General features: G+C 49.8%; 1 protein-coding gene across 10 annotated transcripts in view; it reads left to right on the forward strand.

Moving 5' to 3' along the window:
* Positions 1 to 15981, forward strand: part of LOC140721119 (NACHT, LRR and PYD domains-containing protein 3-like) — a 68644-nt gene extending 52663 nt beyond the window's left edge. For 8 of the 10 annotated variants that reach the window (XM_073035988.1, XM_073035985.1, XM_073035991.1 and 5 more), the window contains 8 exons: positions 8515 to 8601; positions 13244 to 13414; positions 13570 to 13740; positions 13896 to 14066; positions 14222 to 14392; positions 14548 to 14718; positions 14874 to 15041; positions 15206 to 15981. In XM_073035988.1, the coding sequence (XP_072892089.1) occupies positions 8515 to 8601; positions 13244 to 13414; positions 13570 to 13740; positions 13896 to 14066; positions 14222 to 14392; positions 14548 to 14718; positions 14874 to 15041; positions 15206 to 15293 (1198 nt within the window). In that variant the 3' untranslated portion in view covers positions 15294 to 15981. The remainder of the gene's footprint in view (positions 1 to 8514; positions 8602 to 13243; positions 13415 to 13569; positions 13741 to 13895; positions 14067 to 14221; positions 14393 to 14547; positions 14719 to 14873; positions 15042 to 15205) is intronic. The other 2 variants (XM_073035992.1, XM_073035993.1) reach the window with 2 other exon arrangements.
* Positions 15982 to 19424: the final 3443 nt, after the last annotated feature.

Genomic DNA, 19424 nt, shown 5'->3' on the forward strand with positions numbered 1-19424 from the left:
CCCCATCCCCCTTCGTTCTGTGGGATCTCTCTTCCCAATCCCCTACATCGGATGGGATCTCTCTTCCCCGTCCCCCTTCCTCCCGTGGCATTTATGTTCCCCATCACTCTTCCTCCTATGGGATCTCTCCTACTCATCCCCCAACCTCCTGTATGATCTCGCTTCCCCACCCACTTCCTCCTGTCTCATCTCTCGTCCCCATGCCTGATCATGCTATGGGATCTGTATTCCCCATTCCCATTCCTTCTGTGGGATCTATTGTCACCACCCCCCTTCCTTCCGAGGGATTGCTCTTCCCCATCCCATTTCCTCCTGTGGGTCATCATAATGCCCCCTCTTCCTGTGGGATCTGTCTTGTCCCTCCACATGTATCTCACAACCCCATCCCACATCCTCCTGTCAGATCTCTCTTCCCCATTCTCCTTCCAACTGTGGGATATCTCCTCCCCACCATCTTTCTCCCCAATCCCCTTACTTCTGTGGGATCTCTATTCCCCATCCCCTTCCACCTGTGCACTCTCTGCTCCCCATCAACATCCTGCTGTGGGATCTCTCTTCCCCATCCCCCATCCACCTGTGGGATCTTCCTTCCTCATCCCCCTTCCTCCTGTGGGATCTCTTTTCCCCATCCCCCTTCCTCCTCTGGGATCTCTTTTCCCCATCCCCCTTCCTCCTGTGGGATCTCTCTTCCCCATCCCCTTTCCTCCTGTCGGATCTCTCTTCCCCATCCCGCTTCCTCCTGTGGGATCTCTCTTCCCCGTCCCCCTTCCTCCTGTGGGATCTCTCTTCCCCATCCCCCTTCCTCCTGTGGGATCTCTCTTCCCCATCCCCATTCCTCCTGAGGAATGTCTCTTCCCCATCCCCCATCCACCTGTGGGATCTTCCTTCCTCATCCCCCTTCCTCCTCTGAGATCTCTTTTAGCCATCCCCTTTCCTCCTCTGGGAACTCTCTTCCCCATCCCCTTACTCCTGTAGGGCCTTGTTTCGAATACCTGCCACTTCCTGTCGGATCGCTCTTTGGCATGCCCCATTGTCCTGTGTAATTTCTCTTCCCCATCCCCCTTCCTCCTGTGAGATTTCTCTTCCCAATCCCACATCCTCCTGTGGGAACTGTCTTCCACATCCCTCCTCCTCCTGGCCGATCTCTCAACCCCATCCCCCTTCATCCTGGTTAATCCCTCTTTCTCCTTCCCCCTTCCACCCATGGGATCTCTCTTCCCCGTCCCCCTTCCTCCTGTGGGATCTCTCTTCGCCATCCCCTTCCTCCTGTGGGATCTCTCTTCCCCATCCCCCTTCCTCCTGTGGGATCTCTCTTCCCCATCCCCCTTCCTCCTGTGGTTTCCCTAATCCCCATCCCCCTTCATCCTGTGGGATCTCTCTTTCACACCCCCCTCCTCCTGCGGGACATCTCTTCCACATCCCTCCTCCTGGCCGATCTCTCAACCCCTTCCCCCTTCATCCTGTTTAATCCCTCTCTCTCCTCTCCCCTTCCTCCCATGGGACCTCACTTCACCATCCCCTTCTTCCTGTGGGATCTCTCTTCGCCATCCCCCTTCCTCCTGTGGGATCTCTCTTCCCCTTCCCACATCCTCCTGTGGGACATGCCTTCCCCATCTCCCTCCTGTGAGATCTCTCTTCCCCATCCCCATTCCTCCGGTGGGATCGCTTTTCCCCATTCCTGTTCCTCCTGTGGGGTCTCTCTTCCCCATCCCCCTTCCTCCTGTGGGATCTCTCTTCCCCATCCCCTTTCACCCTGCGAGTTCTCTCTTCCCCTTCCCACATCCTCCTGTGGGACATCCCTTCCCCATCTCCCTCCTGTGAGATCTCTCTTCCCCATCCCCCTTCCTCCTGTGGGATCTCTCTTCCCCATCCCCCTTCCTCCGGTGGGATCGCTTTTCCCCATCCCCTTTCACCCTGCGAGTTCTCTCTTCCCCTTCCCACATCCTCCTGTGGGACATCCCTTCCCCATCTCCCTCCTGTGAGATCTCTCTTCCCCATCCCCCTTACTCCTGTGGGGTCTCTCTTCCCCATCCCCTTTCCTCCGGTGGGGTCTCTTTTCCCCATCCCCCTTCCTCCTGTGGGGTCTCTCTTCCCCATCCCCCTTCCTCCTGTGGGGTCTCTCTTCCCCATCCCCCTTCCTCCTGTGGGATCTCTCTTCCCCATTCCCCTTCCTCCTGTGGGATCTCTCTTCCCCATCCCCCTTCCTCCTGTGGGATCTCTCTTCCCCTTCCCACATCCTCCTGTGGGACATCCCTTCCCCATCTCCCTCCTGTGAGATCTCTCTTCCCCATCCCCCTTACTCCTGTGGGGTCTCTCTTCCCCATCCCCTTTCCTCCGGTGGGGTCTCTCTTCCCCATCCCCCTTCTTCCTGTGGTATCTCTCTTCCCCATCCCCCTTCCTCCGGTGGGATCGCTTTTCCCCATCCCCCTTCCTCCCGTGGGTTCTCTCTTCCCCATCCCCCTTCCTCCGGTGGGATCGCTTTTCCCCATCCCCCTTCCTCCTGTAGGGTCTCTCTTCCCCATCCACCTTCCTCCTGTGGGATCTCTCTTCCCCATCCCCCTTCCTGCGGTGGGATCACTTTTCCCCATCCCCCTTCCTCTTGTGGGGTCTCTCTTCCCCATCCCCCTTCATCCTGTGAGGTCTCTCTTCCCCATCCCCCTTCCTCCCGTGGGTTCTCTCTTCCCCATCCCTCTTCCTCCTGTGGGATCTCACTTCCCCATCCCCTTCCTCCTTTGTGATCTCTCTTTCCCATCCCCATTTCGCCTGTGGGAACTCTCCTCCCCATAGAATCATAAAATCATAGACCACTACAGCACAGAAAACAAGCCATTCAGTCCTTCTAGTCTGTACCAAAACCTTATTCCGCTAGTCCCATTGACCTGCACCCAGTCCATAACCCTCCAGTCCTCTCCCATTCATGTATCTATCCAATTTATTCTTAAAGCTTAAGAGTGAGTCCATATTTTCCAAATCAGATGGCAGCTCGTTCCACACTCTCACCACCCTCTGAGTGAAGAAGTTCCTCCTAATGCTCCCCCTAAACCTTTCCCCTTTCACACTGAAGCCATGTCTTCTCATTTGTATCTCTCCTAATCTATGCCTATTCGCATTTACCCTGTCTATACCCTCATAATTTTGTAAACCTCTATCAAATCTCCCCTCATTCTTCTACGCTCCAAGGAATAAAGTCCTAACCTGTTCAATCTTTCCTTGTAACTCAACTCCTGCACACCCAGCAACATCCTAGTAAGTCTTCTCTGCACTTTTTCAAACTTACTGATATCCTTCCTACAGTTCGGTGATCAGAGCTGCACACAATACTCCAAATTTGGCCTCACCAATGCCTTATACAACCTCACCATAATATTCCAACTCCTATACCCAGTACTTTGATTTATGAATGCCAGGATGCCAAAAGCCTTTTTTACAACCCTGTCCACCAGTGACGCCACTTTCAGGGGCTTATGTATCTGAACCCCCAGATCCCTCTGTTCCTCCGCACTCTTCAGTGCCCTACCGTTATTGTCTATGTCCTACCTTGATTTGTCCTTCCAAAATGGAACACCTCACACTTGTCTGCATTAAATTCCATCTGCCATTTTCTGGCCCATTTTTCCAGTTGGTCCAGATCCCTCTGCAAGCTTTGAAAGCCTTCCTCGCTGTCCACAACGCCTCTATCTTAGTGTCATCCACAAACCTGCTGATCCAATTTATCAAATTATCATCTACATCATTGATATAGACAACAAACAACAATGGTCCCAGCACAGATCCCTGAGGCATAGCACTAGTCACAGGTCTCCGGTCTGAGAAGCAATCATCCACTACCACTCTCTGTCTTCTCCCACACAGCCAATTCGAATCCAGTTTACAACCTCTCCATGGATACCTAGTGTCTGAACTTTCTGAACTAACCTCTTACGTGGGACCTTGTCAAAGGCTTTACTAAAGTTCATGCAGACAACATCCACAGCCTTTCCTTCATATGCATTTTTGGTAACCTCCTTGAAAAACACTACAAGATTCATTAAACATGATCTACCACACACAAAGCCATGTTGACTATCTTTAATCAGCCCTTGGTTGTCCAAATCCTTGTATATCCGATCTCTCAGAACACCTTCTGATAATTTACCTACTACTGATGTCAGGCACACTGGCCTGTAATTACCTGGTGTACTTTTGGAGCCTTTTTCAAACAACGGAACAACATGAACTACCCTCCAATCCTCCGGCACCGCACCCGTGGCTGAGGACATTTTAAATATTTCTGCCAGGGCCCCTGCAATTTCTACACTAGTCTCTCTCAAGGTCCGAGGAAATATGTCAGGCCCCGGGGGACTTATCTACCTTTATTCACTGTAAGGCAGCAAGCAGCTCCTCCTCTTTAATCTCTATATGTTCCATGACACTACTGTTTGTTTGCCTTAATTCCATATCCGCTATGCCAGTTTCCTGTGTAAACACTGATGCAAAAAACCTGTTTAAGACCTCCCCCATCTCGTGAGGCTCCACACATAGACGACCACTCTGATCTTCTAGGTGACCAATTTTGTCCTTTACTATCCTTTTACTCTCAATATACTTGTAGGAACCCTTCTGGTTTACCTTCACATTACCTGCCAAAGCAACCTCATGTCATCTTTTTGCCTTCCTGATTTCCTCCTTTAGTATTCCCTTACATTTTCTATACTCTTCAAGTATCTAATTTCTTCCTTGTTGCCTACACCTGCTAAACACCTACTTAACCAGATCGCCAATATCCCTCGAAAACCAAGGTTCCCTAGGCCTGTTAACTTTGCCTTTAATCCTGGCAGGAACATGCAAACTCTGCAGTCTCAAAATTTCACCCTTGAAGGTGTTCCACTGACTGAACACATCCTTGCCAGAAAACAACTTATCCCAATCCACTTTTCCCAGATCCTCTCTCATTTCCACAAAATTGGCCCTTACCAATTCAGAACCTTAACTGGTGGACCAGTCCTATCCTTATCCATAATTATCTTGAACCTAATGACATTATGGTCACTGGACCCAAAATGTTTGCTTACACATACTTCTGTCACCTGACCTGTCTGGTTCGCTAATAGGAGATCAGGTACTGCACCCTCTCTCGTTGGTACCTCAATATATTGATTTAGAAAACTTTCCTGAACACATTTGACAAACTCCACACCATCTAACCCTTTCTCAGAGTGGGCGTCCCCGTCAATATGTGGAAATTTAAAATCCTCTACGATTACAACTTTCTGTTTCTTACATCGGTCTGCTAACTCTCTACAGATTTGCTCCTCCGATTCTCTCTGCCTATTGGGCGGTCTATAATACAACCCTATTCGTGTGGTCGCACCTTTCCCGTTCCTCAGCTCCACCCATATGGCCTCTGTAGACGAGCCCTACGGGCTGTCCCATCTACGCACAGCTGTGAGATTCCCCTGACTGGTAATGCCACTCCTCCCCCTTTCATCCTTCACCCCTGTCACGTCTGAAACAACGGAACGCCGGAACATGAAGCTGGCGCTTTTAAGGAATATAAAAGTGGATAAATCTCCGGATCCTGACAGGATATTCTCTAGGACCATGAGGGACGTTAGTGTAGAAATAGCAGGGGCTCTGACAGAAATATTTCAAATGTTATTAGAAACGGGGATGGTGCCGAAGGATTGGCGTATTGCTCATGTGGTTCCATTGTTTAAAAAGGGTTCTAAGAGTAAACCTAGCAATTATAGGCCTGCCAGTTTGACGTCAGTGGTGGGTAAATTAATGGAAGGTATTCTTAGAGATGGTATATATAATTATCTGGATAGACAAGGTCTGATTAGGAACAGTCATCATGGATTTGTGCGTGAAAGGTCATGTTTGACATACCTTATTGAATTTTTTGAAGAGGTTACAAGTAAAGTTGACGAGGGTAAAGCAGTGGATGTTGTCTATATGGACTTCATTAAGGCCCTTGACAAGGTTCCGCACAGAAGGTTAATTAGGAAGATTTGATCATTAGGTATTAATACTGAAGCAGTAAAATGGATTCAACAGTGTCTGGATGAGAGATGCCAGAGAGTAGTGGTGGATAACTGTCAGGTTGGAGGCTGGTGACTAGTGGTGGGCCTCAGGGATCTGTACTGGGTCTAATGTTGTTTCTCATATACATTAATGATCTGGATGATGGGGTGGTAAATTGGATTGGTAAGTATGCAGATGATACTAAGGTAGGTGGCGTTGTGGATCATGAAGTAGGTTTTAAAAGTTTGCAGAGAGATTTAGAACAGTTAGAGGAGTGGGCTGAACAATGGCAGATGGAGTTTAATGCTGATAAGTGTGAGGTACTGCATTTTAGTAGGAATAATCCAAATAGGACATACATGGTAAATTGTAGGGCATTGAAGAATGCAGTAGAACAGGGTGATCTAGGAATAATGGTGCATAGTTCCCTGAAGGTGGAATCTCATGTGGATAGTGTGGTGAAGAAAGCTTTTGGTATGTTGGCCTTTATAAATCAGAGCATTGAGTATAGGAGTTGGGATGTAATGTTAAAATTGTACAAGGCATTGGTAAGGCCAAATTTGGAGTATTGTGTACAGTTCTGGTCACCGAATTATAGGAAAGATGTCAATAAAATAGAGAGAGTACCGAGGAGATTTACTGGAATGTTACCTGGGTTTCAGCACCTAAGTTACACAGAAAGATTGAACAAGTTAGGTCTTTATTCTTTGGAGCATAGAAGGTTGAGGGGGGACGATAGAGGTATTTAAACTTATGAGGGGGATAGATAGAGTTGACGTGGATAGGCTTTTTCCATTGAGAATAGTGGAGATTCAAACAAGAGGACATCAGTTGAGAGTTAGGGGGCAAACGTTTAAGGGTAATATGATGGGTAATTTCTTTACTCAGAGAGTGGTCGCTGTGTGGAATGAGCTTCCAGTAGAAGTGGTAGAGGCAGGTTCGGTATTGTCATTTAAAGTAAAATTGGATAGGTATATGGACAGGAAAGGAATGGAGGGTTATGGGCTGAGTACGGGTCAGTGGGACTAGGTGAGTGTAAGCATTCGGCACGGACTAGAAGGGCCGAAATGGCCTGTTTCCGTGCTGTAATTGTTATATGTTTATATAGTTATTAGTCCTGCCCCTCCTGCAACCAAGTCTTACTAATAGCAATGATGTCGATATCATCATGTGCCAATCCACGACCTAAACTCATCTGCCTTACCTACAATACTCCTCGTATGGAAATAGATGTACCTGAGAACATTTCTATCACGTACAAACCTTTGATATCTGTCTATACAAGCAGTCCTCACATGACCCGTATCCTCCTCCACATCACTATCAGCTCTAACACACTGCACCCTCCGCTTACAATCTGGTTTAAAACCCCCTGAGCAGAACTTGCCTAACCTACCGGCAAGGATGTTAGTCCCCTCCAGTTCAGGTGCAAACTGTCCAATTCGAACTGGTCGCACCTCTCCTGGAAGAAAGCCCAATTGTCCAGAAACATGAACCCCACCCTCATGCACCATCCCCTCAGCCACATATTTAGCTGCATTATCTTCCTATTTCTAGCCACACTAGCACATAGCACGGGGAGCAATCCACCTGTGGGATCTCCCTTCCCCTTCCCCCTTCCTCCTGTGCGATGTCCCTTCCCCATCCCCCTTCCTCCTGTGGGATGTCCCGTCCCCGTCCCCCTTCCACCTGTGGGATCTCGCTTCCCCTTCCCCCTTCCTCCTGTGGGATCTCTCTTCCCCGTCCCCCTTCCTCCTGTGGGATCTCACTTCCCCATCCCCCCTCCTCCTGTGGGATCTCTCTTCCCCTTCCCCCTTCCTCCTGTGGGATCTCTATTCCCCATCCACCTTTCTTCTGTGGGGCTTCTGTTGTCATACCCCACCCTTCTTGTGGGTCTCCCTTCCACATCTTCCTTCCTCTTCAGGGATCTATCACTTCCCCTTCCCCCTTCCACCTGTGGGATCTCTCTACCACATCCCCCTTCCTCCTGTGGTATCTCTCTTCCCCATCCCCCTTCCTACTTTCAGATCTCTCGTCCAACGAACTCCTGTGGGATCTCTCTTCCCCCTCCCACTTCCTCCTGTGGGATCTCTCTTCCCCATCCCCCTTCCTCCTGAGGGATCTCTCTTCCCCATCCCCCTTTCTTGTGTGGGGCCTCTGTTCCCATCCCCCACTCTTCCTGTGGGATCTCTTGTCCCCATCCCTTTGGCTCGGTTGGGTCTATTTCACTGTGTCCCAATGACATTTCTGCATTTCGGTCAGGAACATTTTGTTTAGCCATCGGGGAATGGGACAGAATATGTGGAGTTTACAGGGTCACACCGACAGACTAAATTACCGACATTTGGTGAATACGCTGGAGCTGGTCAGTGAGGGACATTGGCAGTGATGGGAACTCCGATCAGCGATTTACTGAAGGGTTTAATGTTTCCTGAAATATCCGAGAGACAGAAATTCCCTCAGACCCACGGTTTGAATCACTTTGTTCATCATCTGTCTGTTTGTGTTTAGACTTGAGAGGAATGACCTGGGAGATTCAGGAGTGAAACTGGTGTCTGCGACTCTGAGGAACCCGGAGTGTAAAATACAGAAACTGGGGTAAGTACCAGACTGTGGGAGATTGTGTTTACAGTCACTGGGTGTCTGACACTGAACATTAATGTGATCATTAGAAACAAAGAAACATAGAAAACCTACAGCACAATACAGGCCCTTCGGCCCACAACGCTGTGCCGAACATGTTTCTACTTTAGAATTACCTCGGTTTTACCCATAGCCGTCCATATTTCTAAGCTCCATGTAGCCATCCTGGAGGTTAAAGATCCGATCGTTTCCGCCTCCACCACCGCCGCCAGCAGCCCGTTCCACGCACTCACCACTCTCTGTGTAAAAAAACTTATCCCTGACATCTCCTCTGTACCTACTTCCAAGCACCTTAAAACTATGCCCTCTCGTGCTAGCCATTTCAGCCCTGGGGAAAAGCCTCTGACTATCCACATGATCAATACTTCTCATTATCTTGTACACCTCTATCAAATCACCTCTCAATCTCCGTCACTCCAAGAGAAAAGGCCGAGTTCACTCAACCTATTCTCATAAGGCATGCTCCCCAATCCAGGCAACATCCTTGGAAATCTCCTCTGAACCCTTTCTATGGTTTCCATGTCCTTCCTATAGTGAGGCGACCAGAATTGAGCACAGTATTCCAAGTAGGGTCTGACCAGGGTCCTGTATAGCTGCAACATATAACCATATAACAATTACAGCATGGAAACAGGCCATCTCGGCCCTCCTAGTCTGTGCCGAACGCTTACTCTCACCTAGTCCCACTGACCGGCACTCAGCCCATAACCCTCCATTCCTTTCCTGTCCATATACCTATCCAATTTTACTTTAAATGACAATACCGAACCTGCCTCTACCACTTCTACTGGAAGCTCGCTCCACACAGCTACCACTCTCTGAGTAAAGAAATTCCCCCTCGTGTTACCCTTAAACTTTTGCCCCCTAACTCTCAAGTCATGTCCTTTTGTTTGAATCTCCCCTACTCTCAATGGAAAAAGTCTATCCACGTCAACTCGATCTATCCCCCCTCATAATCTCTCAACTGTTAAACATTACCTCTCGATTCTTAAACTCAATCCCATAACTGATGAAGGCCAATACACTGTACGCCCTTTTAACTACAGAGTCAACCTGCATAGCATCTTTGAGTGTCCTATGTACTCAGACCCCAAGATCCCTCTGATCCTCCACACTGCTAAGAGTTTTACCATTAATACTATATTCTGCCATCATATTTGACCTACCAAAGTAAACCACTTCACACTTATTTGGGTTGAACTCCATCTGCCACTTCTCAGCCCAGTTTTGCATCCTACAATGTCCCATTGTAAACTCTGACAGCCCTCCACACTATCCACAACACCCCCAAGCTTTGTGTCATCATCATATTTACTAACCCATCCCTCCACTTCCTCATCCAGGTCATTTATAAAAATCACAAAGACTTGGGGTCCCAGAACAGATCCCTGAGGCACTCCACTGGTCACCGGCCTCCATGCAGAATATGACCCGTCTACAACCACTCTTTGCCTTCTGTGGGCAAGCCAGTTCTGGATCCACAAAGCAATGTCCCCTTGGATCCCATGCCTCCTTACTTTCTCAATAAGTCTTGCATGGTGTACCTTATCAAATGCCTTGCTGAAATCAATATACACTGCATCTTCTTCCTTCCTTCATCAATGTGTTTAGTCACATCCTCAACAAAATCATTCAGACTCGTAAGGCATGACCTGCCTTTGACAAAGCCATGCTGACTATTCCTAATCATATTTTGCCTCTCCAGATGTTCATAAATCCTACCTCTCAGGATCTTCTCCATCAACTTACCAACCACTGAAGTAAGACTCACTGGTCTATAATTTCCTGGGCTAACCCTACTCCCTTTCTTAAATAAGTGAACGAGATTCGCAACCCTCCAATCCTCCGGAACCTCTCATGTCCTCATTGATGATGCAAAGATCATCGCCAGAGGCTCAGCAATCTCTTCCCTCGCTTCCAACAGTCGCCTGGTGTACACCTTTTCCGGTCGCGGTGACTTATCCAACTTGATGCTTTCCAAAAGCTCCACCACATATTTCTTAATATCTACATTCTCAAGCTTTTCAGTCCACTGCAAGTCATCCCTACAATTGCCAAGATCCTTTTCCGTCATGAATACTGAAGCAAATGGTTCATTAAATATCTCCGCTATTTCCTCCGGTTCAATACGCTCTTTTCCATTGTCACACTTGATTGGTCCTATTCTGTCACGTCTTATCCTCTTGCTCTTCACATACTTGCAGAATGCTTTAGGGTTTTCCTTAATCCTGTCCGCCAAGGCCTTCTCATGGCCCCTTCCAGCTCTCCTGATTTCATTCTTAAGCTCCTTCCTGCTAGCCTTATAATCTTCCAGATTCATATCACTACCTCGTTTTTGAACCTTTTGTAAGCTCTTCTTTTCTTCTTGACTAGATTTACAACAGCCTTTGTACATCACAGATCTTATCCCCTACCATCCTTTCCATGTCTCACTGGAACGCACCTTCTCAGAACCCCATGTAAATATCCCTTGAACATTTTCTACATTGCTTCGGTACTATTCTCTGACAACATCTGTTTCCAATTCATGCTTACAAGTTCCAACCTGATAGCCCCATAGTTCCCCTTACTCCAATTAAAGGTTTCCCTAACTTAACTGACCCATACCTCTCCAAAGGTGTGGTAAAAGAGACAAAATTGTGATCACTATCTCCAAAATGCTCTCCCACTGAGAGACCTGACACCTGACCAGGTTCATTTCCCAATAGCAGATCAAGTACAACCTCTCCTCTTGTAGGCTTATCTACATATTGTGTCAGAAAACCTTCCTGAACACACCTAACAAACTCCACTCCATCTAAACTCCTCACTCTAGGGAGATACCAATCAATATTTGGCAAGTTCGAATCTCACACCTCACCAACCCTGTTATTAAAACTCCTTTCCAGAATCTGTCTCCCTATCTGCTCCTCGATGTCCCTGTTACTGTTGGGTGGTCTATACAAAACACCCAGTAGTGTTATTGACCCCTTCCTGTTCCTAACTTCCACCCAGAGATGCCGTAGTGTCCTCCTTTTCTGTAGCCGTGACACTATCTCTGATCAACAGTGCCACGTCCCCACCTCTTTTGCCTCCCTCCCTGTCCTTTCTGAAACAATTAAATCCTGGCACGTGAAGTAGCCATTCCTGCCCCTGCACCATCCTAGTCTCTGTAATGGCCACCACATCATATCTCTGAGAGCTGATCCACGCTCTAAGCTCATCCGTTTTATTCATCATACTCCTTGCATTAAAATAGACACATCTCAAACCATCGGACTGAGTGCCTCCCTTCTCTATCACCTGCGTATCCTCCCTTTCACACTGTCTCCAAGTTCTCTCTATTTGTGAGCCAACCTCCCTCTCCTCCATCACATCAATTTGGATCCCTCCCCCCAGCAATTCTAGTTTAAACTCTCCCCAGTAGCCTTAGTAAACCTCCCTGCCAGGATATTGGTCCTCCAGGGATTCAAATGCAACCCATCCTTTTTGTACAGGTCACTCCTGCCCCAAAAGAGGTCCCAATGATCCAGAAATCTGAATCCCTGCCTCCTGCTCCAATCCCTCAGTCAATGCGTTTATCCTCCACCTCATCCTAATCTTATTCTCACTGTCACGTGGCACAGGCAGTAATTCCAAGATCACTACCTCTGAGGTCCTGCTTCTCAACTTCCTTCCTAACTCCCTGTAGTCTACTTTCAGGACCTCTTCCCTTTTCCTATGTCACTGGTACCAATATGTACCACGACCTCTGGCTGTTCTCCCTCCCACTGCAGGATATCTTGGACGTGATCAGAAACATCCCAGACCCTGGCACCTATGAGGCAAACTACCATCCGAGTTTCCTTCCTGCCACCACAGAATCATCTGTCTGACCCCCTGACTATAGTCCCCTATCTCTGCTGCCTTCCTCTTCCTTTTCCTGCCCTCCTGAGCCACAGGGCCAGACTCGGTGCCAGAGACACTGACACTGATGCTCCCCAACCCCGTAGGCCACCCCCCTCCGGCAGTACTCGAACAGGGGTACTTATCGTCAAGGGGAATAGCCACAGGGGTACTCTCTAGTACCTGCCTCTTGCCCTTCCCTCTCCTCACTGTGACCCATTTCTTCAGTCTCCCATGGCCCCGGTGTGACCACCTGCCTGTAACTCCTCTCTATCACCTCCTCGCTCTCCCTGACCAGACGAAGGTCATCGAGCTGCATCTCCAGTTCCCTAACTCGGTCCCTAAGGAGCTGCAGCTCGACACACCGGGTGCAGATGTTGCCGTCCAGGAGGCTGGGAGTCTCCAGGATCTCCCACATTTGACACCGAGCACAGAAAACCAGCCTCACACCCATACTCTCTGTCTGTATTGTAAACAGATAACCTACCTCGCCTCGACCCTTTATCACCGAAGCCCCGTTGAGCCAAAGCCTTCCTACTCTGTCTCCCGCTCCTCTGACGCTCGCTCTGTAAATCTGTCTTTCCTTTTAAGCTCTTCTCGCTCTTCTCACTGGCCGACTTGCGCAGTCGTGCTGAAGAAAAAAAATCAGTAATTGTGTTACTGATAAACACTGGGGATCTGTACCGTCTCCTGTCTCTCTGTGTCCTTCACCCTCACTCTCTCTCATCTCCAGGCTGTACCGTGTCGGTCTCACAGATTCTGGTGCCGAGGATCTCGCCTCCACTCTCAGTACAAACCCATCACTGATGGAGCTGGACCTGAGTGATAACAAACTGGGAGATTCAGGAGTGAAACTGGTGTCTGCGGCTCTGAGGAACCCGGAGTGTAAAATACAGAAACTGGAGTAAGTACCAGACTGTGGGAGATTGTGTTTACAGTCATTGGGTGTCTGACACTAAACATTAATGTGATCAGTAATTGTGTTACTGATAAACACTGGGGATTTGTACCGTCTCCTGTCTCTCTGTGTCCTTCACCCTCACTCTCTCTCATCTCCAGGCTGATCCGTGTCGGTCTCACAGATTCTGGTGCCGAGGATCTCGCCTCCATTCTCAGTACAAAACCATCACTGACGGAGCTGAACCTGAGTCATAATAAACTGGGAGATTCAGGAGTGAAACTGGTGTCTGCGGCTCTGAGGAACCCAGAGTGTAAAATACAGAAACTGCGGTAAGTACCAGACTGTGGGAGATTGTGTTTACAGTCACTGGGTGTCTGAGCCTGAACATTAATGTGATCAGTAATTGTGTTACTGATAAACACTGGGGATTTGTACCGTCTCCTGTCTCTCTGTGTCCTTCACCCTCACTCTCTCTCATCTCCAGGCTGTACCGTGTCGGTCTCACAGATTCTGGTGCCGAGGATCTCGCCTCCGCTCTCAGTACAAACCCATCACTGATGGAGCTGGCCCTGAGTTTGAATAAACTGGGGGATTCAGGAGTGAAACTGGTGTCTGCGGCTCTGAGGAACCCGGAGTGTAAAATACAGAAACTGGAGTAAGTACCAGACTGTGGGAGATTGTGTTTACAGTCACTGGGTGTCTGACACTGAACATTAATGTGATCAGTAATTGTGTTACTGATAAACACTGGGGATTTGTACCGTCTCCTGTCTCTCTGTGTCCTTCACCCTCACTCTCTCTCATCTCCAGGCTGAGGGATGTCGGTCTCACAGATTCTGGTGCCGAGGATCTCGTCTCCGCTCTCAGTACAAACCCATCACTGACGGTGCTGGACCTGAGTGATAATAAACTGGGAGATTCAGGAGTGAAACTGGTGTCTGCGGCTCTGAGGAACCCGGAGTGTAAAATACAGAAACTGCGGTAAGTACCAGACTGTGGGAGATTGTGTTTACAGTCACTGGGTGTCTGACACTGAACATTAATGTGATCAGTAATTGTGTTACTGATAAACACTGGGGATTTGTACCGTCTCCTGTCTCTCTGTGTCCTTCACCCTCACTCTCTCTCATCTCCAGGCTGCACAATGTCGGTCTCACAGATTCTGGTGCCGAGGATCTCGCCTCCGCTCTCAGTGCAAACCCATCACTGACGGTGCTGGACCTGAGTGGTAATGAACTGGGAGATTCAGGAGTGAAACTGGTGTCTGCGGCTCTGAGGAACCCGGAGTGTAAAATACAGAAACTGGGGTAAGTACCAGACTGTGGGAGATTGTGTTTACAGTCACTGGGCGTTTGACACTGAACATTAATGTGATCAGTAATTGTGTTACTGATAAACACTGGGGATTTGTACCATTTCCTGTCTCTCTGTGTCCTTCACCCTCACTCTCTCTCATCTCCAGGCTGCACAATGTCGGTCTCACAGATTCTGGTGTCAAGGATCTCGTCTCCGCTCTCAGTACAAACCCATCACTGACGGAGCTGGACCTGGGATTAAACTCTCTGACAGACCGATCTGTCCCCGCTCTCCGCCGCCTCATACTGACCCTCCCGAGTCTGGAGTGGATCCAGTGAGTGTTTGTGTTAATGTTCAATGTGATAAAATATCAGCGGATCCGCGGGTTTTCTGGTGATATTTGTCTGTGAGTGTTGTTGAAACATTAACCCCGGTCGCCTGTTACTGACACTGTTGTGAAATCTGTTTATTTCATCTTTATTCTCCCATCTGTTTCAGGCTGCGGGGGAATCGGTTCAGTGAGACCGGGAAGGAGGAACTGAGATCTCTGCAGGAACCCAGACCCGGACTGAGAGTGGAGATCTGAACATCTGAATGTGTGAACATCCCCGCCCGCGGGATGGAGACATTTGGCCGACTCCCCGCCCTCCCCTTTAACTCCCGCCCTTACCTTTAACGGCCGCGCGCCGGGGCTGATTCCCAACGGTTTTAACGGAACCGGCTCAGGTTTCGCGCTGTGTGTCGCTCTGAACGGTCCCGCAGTGACGTGTTTCCGCCTGTTGTCCGGCGGGGAAGCTTCCGCCGGATGTGCGTGCACGATACTCCCCACGTGACACCCCGGGGAATTACCCGGACAGGAAGAGCCCGGGGGTCCGGGGCTCAGTCTGGGACACCGGTGTCCCGGGGTGGGGGGGGGGGGGGGGGATGATCCCGGGAGAGAATCCTTTTGCTCCCTTTGCTGAGGACGGTGCATTCGGTAGTCTGGCCGATATAATGATGTTAAATTGACAAATCCCTCGGCAGTGACCCTGGATCTGCAGTGATCCCGGACACGGCCCTGAAGTGTGATTTTATAATCATCGGTTCCCCGATGCAGAGTGACGGTGAGAAACGGGACTGATTATTCAACCTGTCACTCGTTGTCGCCGGTCAGTTAATTGTGTGTGACTGTGAATGAGTCGGGAGCAGCTTATTTATTCCCGCACGTCAGCAGCTCACACATGGTTTAATTTACATTTGTCATGATGAAATCAATAAACCGCTGTAACTTCCTGTCCTAGTGCCGGACTCGAGTTTTATTTGAGGTTTCTGCTGCCCCCCGCACCCTGTGCACTGCAACAGTGGGTCGGAGCTCCTCACACTGACACAGTAGCGTCTCAGCTCCAGGCTGATGGAGGTCGGACTGGCAGAGTCTGGGTGCCCAGGATCTCATCTCCACCCAACCCACATCGTGGCTAACTGCCCCGCATCAGATAAAATCGACTATAATAGAGGTGTGTCCATGAAGTCCCAAGTACAAGTACGGATGGGGGATGAAATACCAGCGTTAAAGGCAGAGTGAAGTCTCTCCACATTGTCCCATCACACACTCCCGTGGTCAGACATGGTGTGAAGCTCCCTCCACACTGTCCCATCACACACTCCCGGGGTCAGACACAGAGTGAATCTCCCTCCACACTGTCCCATCACACACTCCCGGGGTCAGACACAGAGTGAAGCTCCCTCCACACCGTCCCATCACACACACACCCGGGGTCAGACACAGAGTGAATCTCCCTCCACACTGTCCCATCACACAATCCCAGGGTCAGACACAGAGTGAATCTCCCTCCACACTGTCCCATCACACACTCCCGGGGTGAGACGAGGAGAAAATCTCCCTCCACACCGTCCCATCACACACTCACAGCGTCAGACAGAGAGTGAATTTGCCTTCCTCTGCGCTGTCCATTTCGCCCTCTCCTGTTCTGTGGCGTGAGATTTTTTTAAAATCAAGATATACTGTATTCAAAAATAAAATTATTTACAACAAACCATTTGATGACTCTGTCCTTTACAGATGTTTCTATGCATTTCCACACTTTCAGCCACTCATGTGGCACTCTGTTGGTTCATCTTTACACACCATTGTTGAGGGGTGAACTCCCCACCACCCAATCCCACACACTGCTGCTGGAGAAGAACCCTAAACCGTGGTCCTTCCCCACTGGGCCCTTGTGGTGACTGCACCAAGTATCAGCGCGTCCCTCAGCACATACTCCTGCAACCGAGAAGGTGCCAGTCGGCAGCATTCCCCCACGGTCATCTCCGTGTGCTGGAAGACCATCAAGTTTCTGGACCTTCACCGAGTTGATGATCTGCCAGCAGCACCGGATGTTGGTCTCCTTGTGCGTCCCCGGGAACAGCCCGTAGATCAGAGAGTCCTCTGTCACGCAGCTGCTGGGGATGAATCTCGACACCGTCCCTTCCACCCTTCTCCACAAACCCTCAGTGTGCAAAGAGGTGGGTCACCGACTCCTCCTCACTGCAGTCCTCCCGTGGGCAGCAGGTTGTGGAGGCGACGTCCCGGGTGTACAGGAGGGATCAGACTGGGAGGGCCCCTCTCACGGCCCGCCAGGCGAGGTCTTGCTGCCTGTTGGTGAGGTCTGGCTATGAGACATTTTGCCAAATGAACTGGATGGTCTGCTCAGGGAACCATCTCACTGTGTCCATCATGTCCTTCTCCTGCAGTGCCTGCAGGACATTACGTGCTGACCACTGCCTGATGGCCCTGTGGTCAAAGGCGTTGACCTGGAAAATCTTTTCTACGAAGGACAGACATGGCGGCAACGACCAGCTGACTGGGGTGTTGCACGGGAAAAGGACTAGACCCATCCTTCGTAGCCAGGGGGACAGGTAGAACATCGGCACAATGCGGTACTTGGTGCCCACGTACCTGGGATCCACACACAACCTGATGCATCCACACACGAAACTGGCCATCAGGGTGAGGGCGACATTGGGAACGTTCTTGCCCCCATTGTCCAGGAACTTGTGCATGACTGCCCGTCTGACTCACTCCATCCTCGATCCCCAGACGAATCTGAAGACGGTTCTGGTGATTTCCAAGCTGCAGGAGCGGGACACTGGCCACACCTGCGCCAAGTGCAGCAGCCCTGAGAGCACCTCACACCTGATGACCAGGTTCTTGCCCGTTATCGAAAGGGAGCGTCCTCAGCACAGTCCCAGTTTCTGTTTCACCTTGGCAGTCCGCTCCTGCCAGTTCTTCCTGCACGCCTCGGCCCCTCCGAACCAGATCCCCAGCACCTTCACGTGATCAGACCGGATGGCGAAGAGGACACTGGATCGGTCGGGTCAGTTGCCGAAGAGCATGGATTCGTCCTTCGTGCGGTTGACCCTGGCCCCCGACGCCAGCTCAAACTGTTCGCTGATCAGCCTGCGAACTGACCTCGGATCGGAGCAGAAGACGGTGACGTCGTCCATGTACAGGGAGGTTTTGACTTGTGCCCCTCCGCTGCCTGGCAGCGTCACCCCTCTTATGCCCTCATCCCTTCTGATGGCTTCGGCAAAGGGTTCTATGCAGCACACGACAGGGGAGAGAGGGCAGCCCTGCCTGACTCCAGACCTGATGGGGAAGCTGTCTGTTTCCCACCCGTTGACCTGGACTGCGCTACAGATGTCCGTGTAGAGCAGTTTGATCCAATTCCGGATTCCCGCCCCAAATCCCATTTTGCAGAGTACATCCGCCATGTACGTGTGCGATACCCTGTCGAAGGCTTTCTCCTGGTCCAAGGCGACCAGGCAGGCGTCCACTCCCCGCCCCCCCCCCCCCGTCCTGCACGTAGGCGATGGTGTCCCTCAGCTGCGCGAGGCTGTCTGAGATCTTCCTGCCCGGTACAGCACAGGTTTGGTCCTGGTGGATCACCAGCTCCAGTGCAGACTTGACCATGTTGGCGATAGCCTTGGACAGGATCTTGTAGTCCACATTCAGGAGTGAGATGGGCCTCCAATTCCCAATGTCTTCCCTCTCCCCCTTATGCTTGTAGATAGATAGATAGATAGATAGATACTTTATTCATCCCCATGGGGAAATTCAACTTTTTTTCCAATGTCCCATACACTTGTTGTAGCAAAACTAATTACATACAATACTTAACTCAGTAAAAAATATGATATGCATCTAAATCACTATCTCTAAAAGCATTAATAATAGCTTTTAAAAAGTTCTTAAGTCCTGGCGGTAGAATTGTAAAGCCTAATGGCATTGGGGAGTATTGACCTCTTCATCCTGTCTGAGGAGCATTGCATCGATAGTAACCTGTCGCTGAAACTGCTTCTCTGTCTCTGGATGGTGCTATGTAGAGGATGTTCAGAGTTATCCATAATTGACCGTAGCCTACTCAGCGCCCTTCGTTCAGCTACCGATGTTAAACTCTCCAGTACTTTGCCCACGACAGAGCCCGCCTTCCTTACCAGCTTATTAAGACGTGAGGCGTCCCTCTTCTTAATGCTTCCTCCCCAACACGCCACCACAAAGAAGAGGGCGCACTCCACAACTGACCTATAGAACATCTTCAGCATCTCACTACAGACATTGAATGACGCCAACCTTCTTAGGAAGTACAGTCGACTCTGTGCCTTCCTGCACAAGGCATCTGTGTTGGCAGTCCAGTCTAGCTTCTCGTCTAACTGTACTCCCAGATACTTGTAGGTCTTA

The sequence above is a fragment of the Hemitrygon akajei genome, unplaced genomic scaffold (genome assembly GCF_048418815.1).
Source record: "Hemitrygon akajei unplaced genomic scaffold, sHemAka1.3 Scf000050, whole genome shotgun sequence".
Taxonomy (NCBI): Eukaryota; Metazoa; Chordata; class Chondrichthyes; order Myliobatiformes; family Dasyatidae; genus Hemitrygon; species Hemitrygon akajei.